At 43.1% G+C, this 14343-nt stretch overlaps 1 protein-coding gene across 2 annotated transcripts in view; it reads left to right on the forward strand.

Moving 5' to 3' along the window:
• Window positions 1-14343, forward strand: part of LOC146183186 (protein zer-1 homolog) — a 103540-nt gene that overhangs the window by 51668 nt on the left and 37529 nt on the right. For both annotated transcript variants that reach the window (XM_084609074.1, XM_084609073.1), the window contains exons 8-11: window positions 4592-4654; window positions 7268-7322; window positions 8789-8842; window positions 13709-13870. In XM_084609074.1, coding sequence (XP_084465200.1) covers window positions 4592-4654; window positions 7268-7322; window positions 8789-8842; window positions 13709-13870 — 334 coding nt within the window. The remainder of the gene's footprint in view (window positions 1-4591; window positions 4655-7267; window positions 7323-8788; window positions 8843-13708; window positions 13871-14343) is intronic.

Consider the following 14343-nt stretch of genomic DNA (forward strand, 5'->3'; position numbering starts at 1 on the left):
GATAAAGTGAATGTACTGAAAACCGGACTTGCACAACGAGCAAGCCATTGCCAGCACTGCTGTCAAGGCCGCTGGCACAATCTGCCCCCACCCCCCACTTCTCGCTTGAGCTGCCCTCAAAAGATAAACACACCATGATGTCATCGCTACGTAGCGTCTTGGCATGATGCCAAGAAATAATGAACTGTGGACTGTGACTGTGCAAAACGGAGGGACGTGCTAACGACTAACACTTTCTTGTTTAATTCTCAGCAGCAAACAGGGGGGGGGTGTCATTATGCGAGTGGGTTCATTACACGCGTAAATATGGTAACGTCGTGCACTCTCAGCATGAATGGCACACCTAGCAAGAAATTTAGCTGCTTTGGTTGTAGCAGTGTAGTGCTTCTTCCAGCGCATACAACCGGAAACGTAAGTTTGTAGCAGTGCAGTGTGCAGGGGTTATGCTAGATCCAGTAGTGCAAAAACGGTACTCTGGCTGTTGGCACTGTCATGCTCAGCTATTGGGGAAAAAAAGAAAAACACATCACTTATCTCAAATAGTTAAACGCTGTGGCCATGCACTCAACTGCAAACATAGCAGATGTCATACCAGTCGCTTGCGTCCTTGATGGGTGACGTTGTGGGAGTACGTTCCATGACACTGTTGATTAGCATTTCTTGGCTCAAGGCCTGTCCTTAGCAGAGAAGAAACTTCGTGGCACATTCAGTCCATCGACGTCAGTGGCGAAAGTAGCAGAGTCCTCTTCAATTATGTTATCTGCTACTTCACTTCCTTGAACTGATCTGTTTGCGGGGAAGCCACGGAACTTTGCTCTCCAGAATCAGCCTGCTTAAATATAAGCGCATTATCATAGTTTTCAGTCACTGTGCTGCTTTGGCTGTAGGTACTGTGAGAAGTTGCTGCATTTCTCCTATTCATGTTGTTCCTCTGCGGAAACAGTCAGCTTTTATGTTGGCAACACAGTTTTGTTGGTTTTCATCAAATTACTTGGCGAATCAGATGATGAGCATTCCAAGTTGGTTAATATTAATTTTAGTGTATGAATCCTGTGCTGCACATGCATAATCAAGTTTCGATTAGTAAGAGATAAGCACACAGTTTTGTCTTGTTCAGTGCGTTTTTATGTTTATGTCTAAGGAAGCAAGTTAAACATGTGTAGGAATAGGCGTTATTGATTTGAAGGTTCAAGATAAATTATTGCTTAGTGTCATAACGAAATAGTAAATACTAACTGTTAGTGACTTAAGTCAACGCTACTAGGACTGACTGGTATGAGTAATAAAGGGGAATCCTTTTATGGATAAGGCTCGGGAAGTTCTCTCAGTTTAAAAGCCATCCTTCAATTACTTCATCTGGGTGGGCTATTCAGTAATATGTCAGGTGAGCATGGTCACTATAGTGGAAATAATTTGTTGGTTTTGAATGCAGTCTGCATATAACCACATTTGCACACAGTTATAGACAGTGTTAACAGCTTCATTCATAAAAACCAAAAACAGTAACTGAGTGAAGACACTGTTCCGTGGTATACCGGAAGTGACAGGAAGACTGTCAGAGTTCTGGCTACCTATGGCTATAAACTGCCTTTACTTAGGGAAACAGTGGGCAACAATATATATATTAATACATTGGCAGGGTTGATATATTGATGGTTTTGAATTGGTCTGTCATGAGAGACATTATCAAAGGTTTTACTAAAATTCAAAAATATTAAATTAGATTGGCCATTATTATTGGGGCAGGATAGAGTGAATGAATGGCTATAACTAATTGTGTGGCTGTCAAGTACCTGTTTCTGAATCCATGCTGAAAGCTTGTCAAGATGAAATGTTGTGCTAAAAATTCATTAATATGTGTAGCAGCAGTGTGTAAGGAGTGATTGCCTTTTTGAAGACGGGTGCAGCTCAAGCTGTCCCTCAGTCACGTAGCAGTTGTTAACAGAGCAGTGCTGAAAATGGCAACTAAGAAATTTAACAATTGACAGAGCATAGCAAGGAGAAGCTTAGGAATATTTTCAGGACCACAGAGAGTTGTAGTTTTCTAGTTCAGCAGCATGGCCAGTATCCCAACATAAGAAACTAGACTAGCTTGTGCAGAGTGATGCTGATTCACATTAATGTGGCTTGAAACTGACGATGCAAACGAACTATGGAAGTAACTTTGAAATGCTGTGTAATGGCTTTTAGGCCTGTAACAATGTTACTATCGATAAGTACTATTTGGTTTATGGGGTGTTTTTGCCACTTACTTAACTGAAGCATTTTTTTTAGGTCATTTTTGATGAAGTTCAGCAGTTCTGGAACACTAACTTGTCAGTGTAGTAGTTGCATTTTTTTTTTTTTCAGAGGGAAGCTCTAAAAAATCATGATGATGCATTTATAGTAGGTTATCTAGAATCCCGTCTCACTTTGGAATCACTTTAAAAACGTGTGTTTCTACTGCACTGGCAAATTTGTACCAAACGAGACTAAAAAAAAGGTAATATTTTCGGGCATCATGTACTGCATTTTGAAAGCTTTCACATAGGTCATTGAGAATTTATATTGGTGCGTGTTGTTTTTTAATATTGTCACTTTCTGCTTAGGTAAATGAGGATGTGCATTACCCAAGGATTTTACTTGTGGTTTTTTTTTAATCTCGTTTGGACAAATTTGCCAGTGCAGTAGAAACACATGTTTTTAAAGTGATTCCAAAGTGAGACGGGATTCTAGATAACCTACTATAAATGCATCATCATGATTTTTTAGAGCTTCCCTCTGAAAAAAAAATGCAACTACTACACTGACAAGTTAGTGTTTCAGACATCCTTGCTCCACAGATGCAGGATACTTACTGCATTGGCATTGAAGAGAAAGGCGCGGGGGCAGAGTACCTGCTACTGTCTTAATTGTTCCAGTAGTTCGGCCACAAGACTACTGAGCCTGGTATGCTGCTTTCTGCGCGATAAATAATGATCATTTGGAAACATATCAGCTTATTTGTAGCAAAGAAGCATGAATAGGTGTGCCCATGCTAGTGGCACTCTTCATTCAGTGACATGCTGCTGGCGGGTTTAATGGCAGCGCATCACTAGCTTGGTATTGCTAGGCCTAGCTCGCTTCACCAGAGCCACTGTAGATGGCGCTTTGGAACCAACCACCACCTATTATGAGGCCCAACCCTGCTATCAGTACTCCTTCAATGTTATAGTACTGCAACAAGGTTAAGGTATAGCTGATTTCTGCAGTCCCTTAAGAAGTGAAGTGGGCGAAGCAGGCCACGCGTGAACTGCGGCAGTCGCAAGCCTTCAGTCAGCCAGGTTGGCTTCTCCGCATTACAGCGATGTCACGTTGAAGATATGCACGCCTGGCTACCTTCAACCGCACCCTACGTTTTGCTCATTGTGCAGTCTTATAATGCCCTCATGTGGCTAGAGCTGCCAGCAGGTGTCCAAGGCTTGACCCATACTTGTGTGAGAAAAGTAATCGTAGGAGTGCTATTAGTAGAAACACTACTTTCAGAGGAGGTGTACTTGTGCATTCGATTTTCAAGGGGGTGTTTGAACTGTTCGATGTGTAATTCTGTATACCTGGCTTTGACTTATCTGAAACTGACCTTAGTTGCTGTGCCACCTCAAAAGGCATTGCTTATCTCTGCTTTTCTCCAGTTGCTTGTTGTCGTACTTGCATGGCACAAGCACAGTCTAAATTGTGTCAAAAATATACAGCCAAAGAGGTTTACTTTCAAGCCCTGTAAAGGGCCTCATTGCGCATCTCCAATGTTTGATGTGTCACACTCGTAAATGAGGAAAAATCTCATCCTCACCCTGCTCAGGTATGCCAAAAGGGCTTGCAGGAATCCCGTTTGAGGGCTTAAAAGCAAACCCCTTGGTCTGTGTATTTTTGACAAAGGCTGTACATGAGTAAATGTGTGCTTCAGCAAGAGGCGGTGCAGTTAATTTTGTATATATATCAAGAAGTGCACCGTCTCCTTGAAAATCTCATGCAAACATATCTCTGCTGTGCATGCATATATCAAATGAGCGTTCATTTGGAAGTTGGATACTATATTGACATGTCCTGCGTCTCTGCAAGTGTTGCTTCTCTTTTTGACACTCCCCATGTTCACCTTTTGCTCCCAGTTTTTTCCCACAGTAAAGAAGCACGTTCATGCTTGCCCCATTACCAGTTTTCTCTATGCCTTCACACAGTTGGATGCCATAGACAGATGTGTGTTAGGCTTTGATATGCTGGACATCTGTGAGGTAATGATTGTGTCGAGTAGAGCTCACTGTGTACAGTGGCAAGTAGTGTCTGCTTCAGCGCTGCTTTGAGCTGCTCGGGGCACTAGCGCATGGTCGTGTCCAAATGAGGGCTTTTACATTTTGGAGCATTTGAATTGCTCAATTACACTGAGTAATGACATAAATATCACGAACCTAATGTACAATTTCCTTGCTTAAAAAGCAGCCTCTGATTTTTGGTCTCTGGCTGGGAGGGTCAAGAAGGCAGTATGCTTGGTAAAGAATTCAACACAGTTGCCCCATGGTAGTGTCATTCCAGTGCGTTCACAAGTGTGACAGCTTTCATCTTTTCCGTTCTTTTCCAGTGCATCGCTCTTCTACCTGGTAAAAGGCGAGGAGAGGGCAAACTTCAGCGTTAGCATTCGGAGGTGAGTGAGTGCTCCCATTTGTATTGAATTTTTTAATGTTATTTTTTGGTCACATAATTTGTTGCCCAACATTAACAAACAATGTACTTGTGGTGGCAACTACTCCCTTTTCTTTGGAGAGAGCCGAGTCATGCAGGATTTGCATGCCTGATTGGTGCAACCACCTATGTTGAAATTCATTGAGTTCATGGCTTGTCTTCATGGGGACTTACAGCCAAAACTATTTTTGCAGAAAATGTAACCAAGTTTGGTACAGTTAATGTGTAACTTTGCAAGCTGATTTCAGAACTGCATTTTGTTTTAGGCTGGTTAAGTATACTAGTTGTTGAGTAAATGTAGTAAACTTTTTGTAAAATTATCCACGGGGTGTTATATGGGTGCAAGTTTTTTACATCGGCATGTTCACAGAGTCCTGTTCAGGGTTAACCTCTGGCATGAAAATTTGCACGAAAACATTTCTTACAAAAATATCACGCATATGCGTAGAAAGGTGACAGCTTTTTATTACTAGCCTCAATGCTTCGAGTTAATGTATGATACACAGTCATTCTGCTGTCATTAGTTATAAAATTTCAAAGGGACGACTGACGGAAATTTCACAAGTGAAATCTGAGAAAATTGATCATAGTTTCTCCCCTTATTTGAACCGCTTATTGCCTTATATGATTTTGGTCAGGAAAACTGGGCAGGGAAACCAGCGGAAGGTGTGATCTTCTGACTGTTCCACCACGTGGCGGTAGCTAAAATTGGGCGCTGTCATCCCGAACCTGCAGAATTGGTGGCACACCAGGAGCGTCAGGAAGCACATTTTGCTCAAATTTTCAATGACCACACATAAAAAAAATGCAATTTTCTAAATTTTTACTGCATATCTGCATATAATTTATACACACAAAGAGAGAGAGAAAGAAAGAAATGAGAGGCTTTTGACCATCTTGGCCACTTTGTATGGGATGTGCCTTCTTAATACCAACACGAACAGGATTTCTACTTGGTAACTGAATGATGACAGCACTTCCAAATCATCCATTGTGTCACCTATAGTAGAAGACACAGAATACTTCATGATAGCTCCAGTATGTATGCATGTATGAAAACTATTGATCCGCCGTGAAGGGGACTCCTATTCCCCGGCATGCAGGCCAGAGTCTGGGTCAGGAAATACCCCGCAGACTAAGGACTAGGAAAGTTACATTGTTTCTTCACGGCCTCAGCCGCCAGGCGGATGGCTAGTTGCTGGATGGCAGGATCTCCGCTTCGCAGCCAAGCTTTCCAGGCTTCTCTACTATCTATGAGTGACTTTGATGGCAGCGTGAAGTAGCACGAGGACACAAGAAAGCAACTCTTGTTGTTTTGTGCTGTCACCAATGAGTCATTTCAGCTAGCCAGACATTTTGTCATGAGTGATGATGGTTTTCACCTGCTCTTTGCTGATTCATCTCTTTTTTTTCTTTTTAATTGCTCCCAGTTCTTGCTGGGAAAAAGTGGCAGACCATTTTAAGTTTGCCTGCAGCTTTAAATTAAATCCAAATGGGTGTGCTGCCTCTGAAATATTTGTTTCAAGTTTGTCTAGTCAATTTTGTTATCACTCAAACTTATTCCTGCCTTCCCGCCTGTGAGTTATTGCTCTTTCAAATTGTGCACTCTGCTTTGAAACTATTGGCTTCAATTTGATGTGGTTACTGGTGGCTGTGATACAGAGTGGGGTATTGTGTGGTCGATATTTTTAGGGCATTATCTCTGTAAAAGGTTTGCCAGGCCTGTGCTAATTTGTCATAGGTATGTGTGCCATTGCATGAATAGAGGATGCATTATCAGGGCTTCAGCTGTAGTCTAAGAAACAAACAAAAAAACCTAAGAACTATGATGATACATATGTTCGCTTACAAAGGACTGTTTTCCTCACGAGCCAAAGAGAATTTCTCACAAGGAGCACAGCGATTATTCCCTCGAAAATCCTGCGCAAAATATACGAAACTTGCACAGTATACCAAACTCAAGTTCCCGCAATCACTCGGTGTATCTAATATGGCTCACCAGACAAGCAGGCCTTCTTTGAATGGCGCTCTTTGATCAGTGTTCAGCTGTGTGGCCTTGGGCACCTGCAGGGCAGTGCTAGTACTGTGAAACTGGGTGATGGGGTATACTCGAGGGTGGCCTCTGATTGCTTTGCTCTATTTTCATGCCACATCGCTGTCATGCGTGGAAACCAGCCTAATCAACTAAAGCCTAGCGTGGCTCTTGCGTTATATGCTTCATTCATTTCCCTGCTTGAGGCATCGCAGAAACCAGTCTACCGGAATTTCAGTCGGGGATTATTCCGTTTACAGTGTACTATTGACAGGGCTAGTCATCCGGAATAGGTAGTGGCTAGTTTCAAAGCGTCGTCTGCTGTGGCTGAGCAGATTAGGCCTGGCAGTGCTAACGAGCGGTGCACTGTCTGAGTGCCACTGCAATATGCCCGTCACTAGTGAGGGTGCATTGGGCTCGTGCTTACAGTTAAGCGTATCCACTGCCTCCTTTTATATGTCGAGTTATGAGTATATCGAACTATTTTGCAATCTCCTTTGAGTTCTGTGGATCATGGTTTGACGGTACTTTTCTTGTCAACAGAAAAATTATCAAGTGCTTGCTGGATGCCATGGGCTATCATCGAACTGATACTACGGTAAGTACTGTCTGAAGCCCAAGGTGGTTGAAGTGCTCTGAGAATGCTGGTCATTTTTGCATGCTAACTTCAAAGCAAATCTTGCCCTTATACAGCATTTGTGTTATGCCCTATTTACTTGATTCTAAGGTGCCCGCAATTGTAATGCGCACCTTTTTTTCAGTGCATTCAGTTGTAATGTGCACCAGATGAGCCTTCTCACTTTGAACAACCAACCTTTGTTGCAACCTCTCAATGTCGCGATAAAGGAAGCAAACGGCACCACTGCCTTGGTCACCTGTCTGACAAGATGCCTGTTTCCCTTCAAACTAGAAATCCATGCCTTTTTCACCAAGTTTGTAATCAAACGCCTGCTGGCTTCTTTCAACTCTGTTTGCGCCAGGTCTTTCTGCCTTGCCAGTTGCACAGCCAAGACTTCCGTAGTCGTAGGCCTATGGCCAGCTTGCCTTTGTTGCATGAAGTCTTGCAAGCTCTTCTGGTTCTTATTCAGCCCATTGGTTTGTTAAACAAGAGCTCTATTTGGTCCCATTAACAAAAATCGTGCCCCTTTTTTTTTTCTGCCAGTCGTGCGTGTAAGTTTTATGAACACCAAATACATGTGAAGCTGCGTGGTTGGCACTTGCCTCTGCGCACAAGTTCAACTTTTTTTTTTTTTTTTGGCTGCGGGGTGTTTTGCATCTTCAAGCTGTGGATTACTCTTTCTACAAGGGGGCTAACAACCTCTGAATTGTGGGACACTGGGAAATGCATTTTGACGATTTTTCTGCGGTTGATGGCTTAGGTTAGGTTTCGAACTGATTTACTGTGCTTCATGCGCTGCGAGGCCAGGCGCCAACTTCTTATTCGATGACTGCTGTCGCATGTGAGGTGAGTTGTGGCCTGTGGCACAGCATGATGCAAGGCGTGCTACAAGCACGGGGCCATATTTCTGCGATAAATGGAACTTCACCCTCTGCTTGTGGTTCTAATTGTCGGCTGGGCTGAATGTAAAGATCACGGAAATTCTCTGGCTATGATGACTATCCTTAATTGTCATTGCCAACACTGAATACTGGGTCACTATGCAGGTGGCTGGTGTAGTCATGGTGTTGTGCGCATTACCTTTATGCTTGTGGAACCACTTCTCCCCCTCCCTAGAAGAAATTCTCTTGTTGCTCAGCAGAGACGCTGGTGGCTGTAAATTATTGCTTCTGCTGGCCTGTGGTGCTTGTGGTGTCCTTCTTTGGCACCCAGAGTATGCTTCTATTCCATGTCTTAGACTCAACTAAACCTCTTTTCGGAATGTGCTATGACACCAGCGTGGTTATGATCACAGGTCACATTATCCTGAGTAAACATTCGGCTTCAGCATGCTAGCAGTTGCCACGGTTGTGCCGTCCTCTTGTAAACAACCTGGCCACTGTATTGTCACTGCTGATAGATCAGGATGCCAGTGAAGAAGTTTTCTTTTGCTGCCTCTGTCGCAGATGCTGAGGAATGGCTGCCTGACAATGATCCACTTCAAGATTCCACAGGACGTGGTGAGTAGCTCAAGTGGGGAGGGGGTGCTTTGTTGCTGCTCAGGCCAGAGGAAGGGCTGTGCTGTGGTCATCTGCTCAGCTGAATCAGTATGCAGTTTAGTTCATTTCGTTTTGGCATTGGTACTGGCTTCGAAAAGCAGCTGGCTGTGTCTGGTGTAAGGGGTGTGGCCTAATTTGGTATTGGTAGAAGTTGCTGACATTTTATTTTCCATAGGATAGTAGCTTTTTTTTTCACTAGTGGTGTGCAAATTGTTGAAATTTTGAATCATTCTCTATGGAATTTTTTTTGCACTTCTAGTTACTGTTAAGATTGGTTTACCTCAACTATTTAACTCGGCTTCGAACATAAGTCAGGTTACTTCTTCCTTGTTAGTTCAAAGCCCCTCTAAACAAAGTAGAGCCAACACTTCCCTTCTCCTCCCTTTCACTCTTTCTCACGGCATGGCATCGACGTTGGTGCAGTCTATGACGGACCTCATCCGCCTGCGGCGAAATTAATACAGCTTCCTTCTCCCGAGCGGTGGGAAGCCGTGCTGGTCAGCTCGGATCTGAAGATCCAACTATGGGCCATCGAGTGGGCTAATAAGGTCGCTGCCAGCCATGGATTAGCGGCCATCTAGTATGTCTCCCTTAGACCATGCTTGAGCGACGAAATAAAGTTTTGCAATCGAATACCGAAGGAAACGATGGCTGACACGCTACCAGAGGAAAAATGCGGAAAACTTTGTTGAAGCCCTGCACCGATGTTTTTGAAGCGAAATTTTATTCCTCTGGCCTTAATGATGCCTTATAAGAATTGCGCAAGAAAACTTGTGAAAAGGACCATCATTTAAGGTGTAAAGCATCTGCAAATTCAGAGTGCACGTTTTTGAAGTACGACACATGCCCGCGGTATGCTCAAGCATGCGTGCAAAATTACCAGCGTTTCAAGTTTTGACTGCATGGCTGTATGTAAATGTGGTTGGGAATGCTTATTTGCGTACCTGTTGTACAAGCAGAATTTTGCTCGCCCGGCGCATGAAATGTTAACTTTCCTGGGTCAGCAATGCCTACAGCAGCTGGGCTGCTGCTGCTTTGTGACTTTTACAGATGTGAAGTTGATGCGCGAGTTCTAGCGACCATGGGTAATGTTTTCTCTCGTGGACGGTATCGATAATGCGAACAATACACAGGCTCTTCTCGCAGCGCAAGATATTGCTTATTTATTTAGATTGCTAGAGATTAAAATTTGATAACAAGGACGATCTTGGTGAAAAAAAAAGTGAACAGAAGTTGAAGGAAGCAAAAAAAAAAAAAGAATATTTCATTGAACAAACGACATACATGACTGCTGTGCGCGCAGCTTCCACAGCGACTCCATCCGCACATTATAATAAAAAAAAAAGATAAATTTACTGTGGCAAGCTATCACAGTGAGAGAAATCACCCCATGATGAAAGACAACATAAGCGCATATGGCGTAAACGAAACCCATTTGCTTAATCAGGCGCATTCTAAAGTAATGTGTTTGTAAAAAAAGAAAGTGAAAAGAAAGCTGCAGAAGTTTTAGATTACAGCAAAGCTATACCATACCATATCATACCATAGGTATCCATACCAGGGGTCTGTGGTAGTTAACAGCATTTCTCTGTTATGATAAACCCACACACAAAACGTGCGAGCAGCCGCTGATCTCTCTGATTCAAGGTCGCGTCACGAAGTAGTAGGCTGGAACGAAATGCAATATGCCCACGGACTATATACAATCAAAGTGCCCGTGAAATACCCCAGGTGACCTAAATAATCTGGAGCTGTCCACTACAGCCTCTCGCATAGCTTAAGTTGCTTCGGTATCACAAACCAAATTAATACGCGTGAGTGTACGCGGAAGCTAACCGAGTGTATTCATAAGCCGAGCCTTGCAGTCGTGTCAATGATGGAGCTGAAATCATGGCCTGAATAAAGTCGCTCTTATTTCACAGCTGTCTTGAGAAAAAGGTCATCTCAAATGCGCTAAAACCTGAGCATAGACTCATGCAAATGTTTTTTCAAAGAGGCGGGAATCAACAAGGTTAAAAAAAAAAAATGAATGAACCATGGCACTTACTTCACAAAGCCGTGCATTTTTTGCAATTTCCTTGAAGTCAACCCGCCTGATTCTGTACAGTCACTTTTTTTTCTTTTTGTGTTGCACTGGCCGGGTGGGAAACAAAAAAAAAAGACCTTTTATCTTCGCCTTGTCGGTTGCGGCAACTGAAGGCGCAGTAGCAGCACGGCACCGCGATGAAGCTTTCACGTGTAGCAGTCTCGTCGCACTCGTGCGAAAATGGCGACCAGGGTGCGCCAGAAAAGAAAAAATAATAAAAAGCGCAACGCGCAATCACACGTGACACGCACTGGCGAATGGGAGAGCGGGGGAAGCTGGGGAGGCAGGAAGCGGCAAGGAGGAAACTTAAGGGTGAGCGGGATGGCAGAAAGATCTAATGATGGCAGTACTTTTCGAAGGATACGGGGGCTTTAGTTAGCATGATTGTCAATGCAGAACTCAAGCTACCATTTGACAGGGCAAAATGTTGAATCTGCATGTCACTGAATGCTTGGTGAGACTCACAAAAACATTAGCTGTCAGCCATTGTGATTTCATTGCAGCCACACCACATATACTAATTGGTAACCGAGAGTGAGCCTTTTCACCACATTTCCAACAAGGACCTGATTTTTGAAATTCTGAAGACCAGGAATATAGAAATATTTAAAATTGCTAATAGTGTGTGAATACCTAGCAGTTGCCGTTTAATTTTGATTCACGCTGAACCTTTACTCTTTGAAGTATTTTAGCCCCCCCCCCCCTTTCGAATTTTTTTGCAGCAGTTGAGAGCTTCTTGCCTAATGAACATACTATATTTGGGCGGCTGCGAAATATGGCAGAACTGTTTAAAATATGAATATGCCATTTTCCTGTGGTAGCCTGAGTCTTCTAGCCTTGACATTACAAGCATAAGCAATGCCTGCTGTGGTGGGCGGTGGCAATGATGTACATAGCATTAACCGTGATGCATTATACGAAACATTAGTTCAAAGTGCAAAGATGCTTTCAAAGATCAATAAAATTTGTCTGGTGATGTTCTTAGCAAATACCCATAAACCTTTTTTTTTTTTTCCCGTGCTATCAGTGCTGTTTATAGCAGTGCTACTGTCGGCATAATGCTATACTTCCTTTTGGAAACTTTTTGGAAAGAGATTATGAAAAGTAGGATCAGCTGTGCAAGCAACAGTGACTACCATAGATACCTAAATGTAGCGTGACCGCAGTGTAATGTGACGGCCGACTTTGCAAGCTTCCAGTCGCAGTGGGTCATGCTCCCCAAACATTGGTGGCCATTCTCAGCAGCATTTAGAAAGTTGTCTTGCATGCTGAGGTGTTGTATTGCTCGGCAGCGCATTAGTTAGATGCTGCTGACAAGTCAGTGTGTAGCGCCAATGCACGTCAAACCACTTGGCCCATGTGCAACCTTCGGTGGCAAACTTCGCATACTATATTTTTGATGCCGTGACAAGTACAGCCTTAACGACCTGGCTTTGTTAACATTTTCCTTACTGCCACAAAAGAGGCGATTCCAGGGTGGTACGCATAAAGAATTTATTCGCTCGTAAATTTTAACATCTTGCTTAATCATACCACATCTTAGTGCAGCTAAAAGAGCGCTCTTTTTAGTGAAAGAAAAAAAAAAGACGGTGTTGCTTGCGAACAAAAAAATCTGACTGGGAAAAACTACTAATGATAACCAAATATTAAATATGTTTAGTTATATTCAAGATAAAAGATTTTAAGTCGTACGCATTTCTTTGCCAGAAATGAGTGCAGAACTTGTCATGCTAAGCATTCTGATCAGTAAAAAAAAAAAAACAATCGCTTGCACTAAGCACTTTGGGCTGCTCTGCACTTTAGTATCAAGTTCGATCTTGGGCTTTCTTCGAAAAGATGCAGTCCACTGCACTGCTGATGACACAAGAGCATGCTGAATGGGCCATTCTGTGCCAAATTCAAATTGACCAATTTGAATATGTGTGGTAAGGTAAAGGTGCCCTAAAGAGAGTTCGGGAAAATTATGTTTTCATGTTGTTTTTTTGAGTATCTACGAATAAATATTTTGGTTGTGGAAAACATAGCTACAGATTAAGCCCATGGAAATAAAAATATTCATGCAATGTATTTACTTTCGCGAGACTCGACCTGTTCACCTTGCAGTGACTAATGGAAATCCTCTAATCCATGAAGACCCCAAACCGGAATATATTAATGTTTTTGGACACGGCACAGATAATACTGTGATGGAATCGCTACATATTTGCAGTTCAGTGAGCATACCACTGAAAGAATAAGTTTGAAGCAAGTAGACTATGTTCACAAGATCACTGTGTGCTTTACTCCGCCGCCGCCGAGCGGCAAGCCGCCACGCGATTGCCTAGAACACACTCCACGCCTTGGCCGACTCCTCTTACTCTCTATTGTGAGTTAAAAACTGTAAAATGGCAAGAGCCTGGGTGTTTTTGCTGATTTCATTAGGAACATCTGCCACACAGCCTAATAATTAGAAGTTTATAGTTTATAAGAATGCTTTGAGTGTGTAGATAGAGTTCCCATGATTAAAAGATGACCTCAAGGTTCTCTTTAGTACACCTTGTTTAGTGAAAGGTCAGGCAATGTGCTGCGAACAAAAAGCTTACAGAAGGAAAACACCAGGCCAGATTTGCTGAACAGTGTGAGAATGCTACAGGACAAGTAATATGCACACACAGTACCACGTGCGTTGCCTGTGCATGTGTGGCTTTGTTTGTGATACGAAGTAGAGAGGCCTATCGTCATGCAATGCGTCTCTTGTGCAGCTCTTTGACTACGAGCGGCTGGTGGACATGCTGCTGTACATAGTGTCCCAGGATGACCAGGACGAGTTTGTGCAGCGCATTGGCATCTACCTGCTCAACTCATTGGCTTGCCAAGTGGATGGGTGCCAGAAGCGCCTCGTTGGCGACAAGGGAGCCATCACGGTACTCCTCCCTCTCATGCTGCACGCACTGTACGGGGGCTTGAAAGGCCGTTGAGGATAGTGTGGACCATTTTGTTCCTCAGAACCAGCACGTGCCAGTGAGAAACAGAGAGAGAGTATTGGAATAGTCATTGCTCTGTGGGTGAAGTGAGCTGAGAAGGGAGGGCATGAAACTAGTTTACGTTATCCTACTCAAAAATTTTTCTTCTGACTAGTAGTAGTGATGCAACTATAACTGGTGGTAATTTGTGCAGTGTACAGTACAAGCTTGTTAATTCGAACTTCATGGGATCGGGGAAAAAGTTCGAATTATCCGATGTTTGAATTATCGAATGGCCTCGGAAAAACTGACAAGAACCATCTGCATTATGGTAAATTTACCGTATTTACTCACGTAAAGAACCCACTCGCATAATGAACCCACCCATCCAGATTTTTACCCAAGGACTTGAAAAAAAAAATAAATAAATAAAG

The sequence above is a fragment of the Amblyomma maculatum genome, chromosome 7 (assembly GCF_055883805.1).
Source record: "Amblyomma maculatum isolate TAMU_Amacu chromosome 7, ASM5588380v1, whole genome shotgun sequence".
NCBI classification, from domain to species: Eukaryota; Metazoa; Arthropoda; class Arachnida; order Ixodida; family Ixodidae; genus Amblyomma; species Amblyomma maculatum.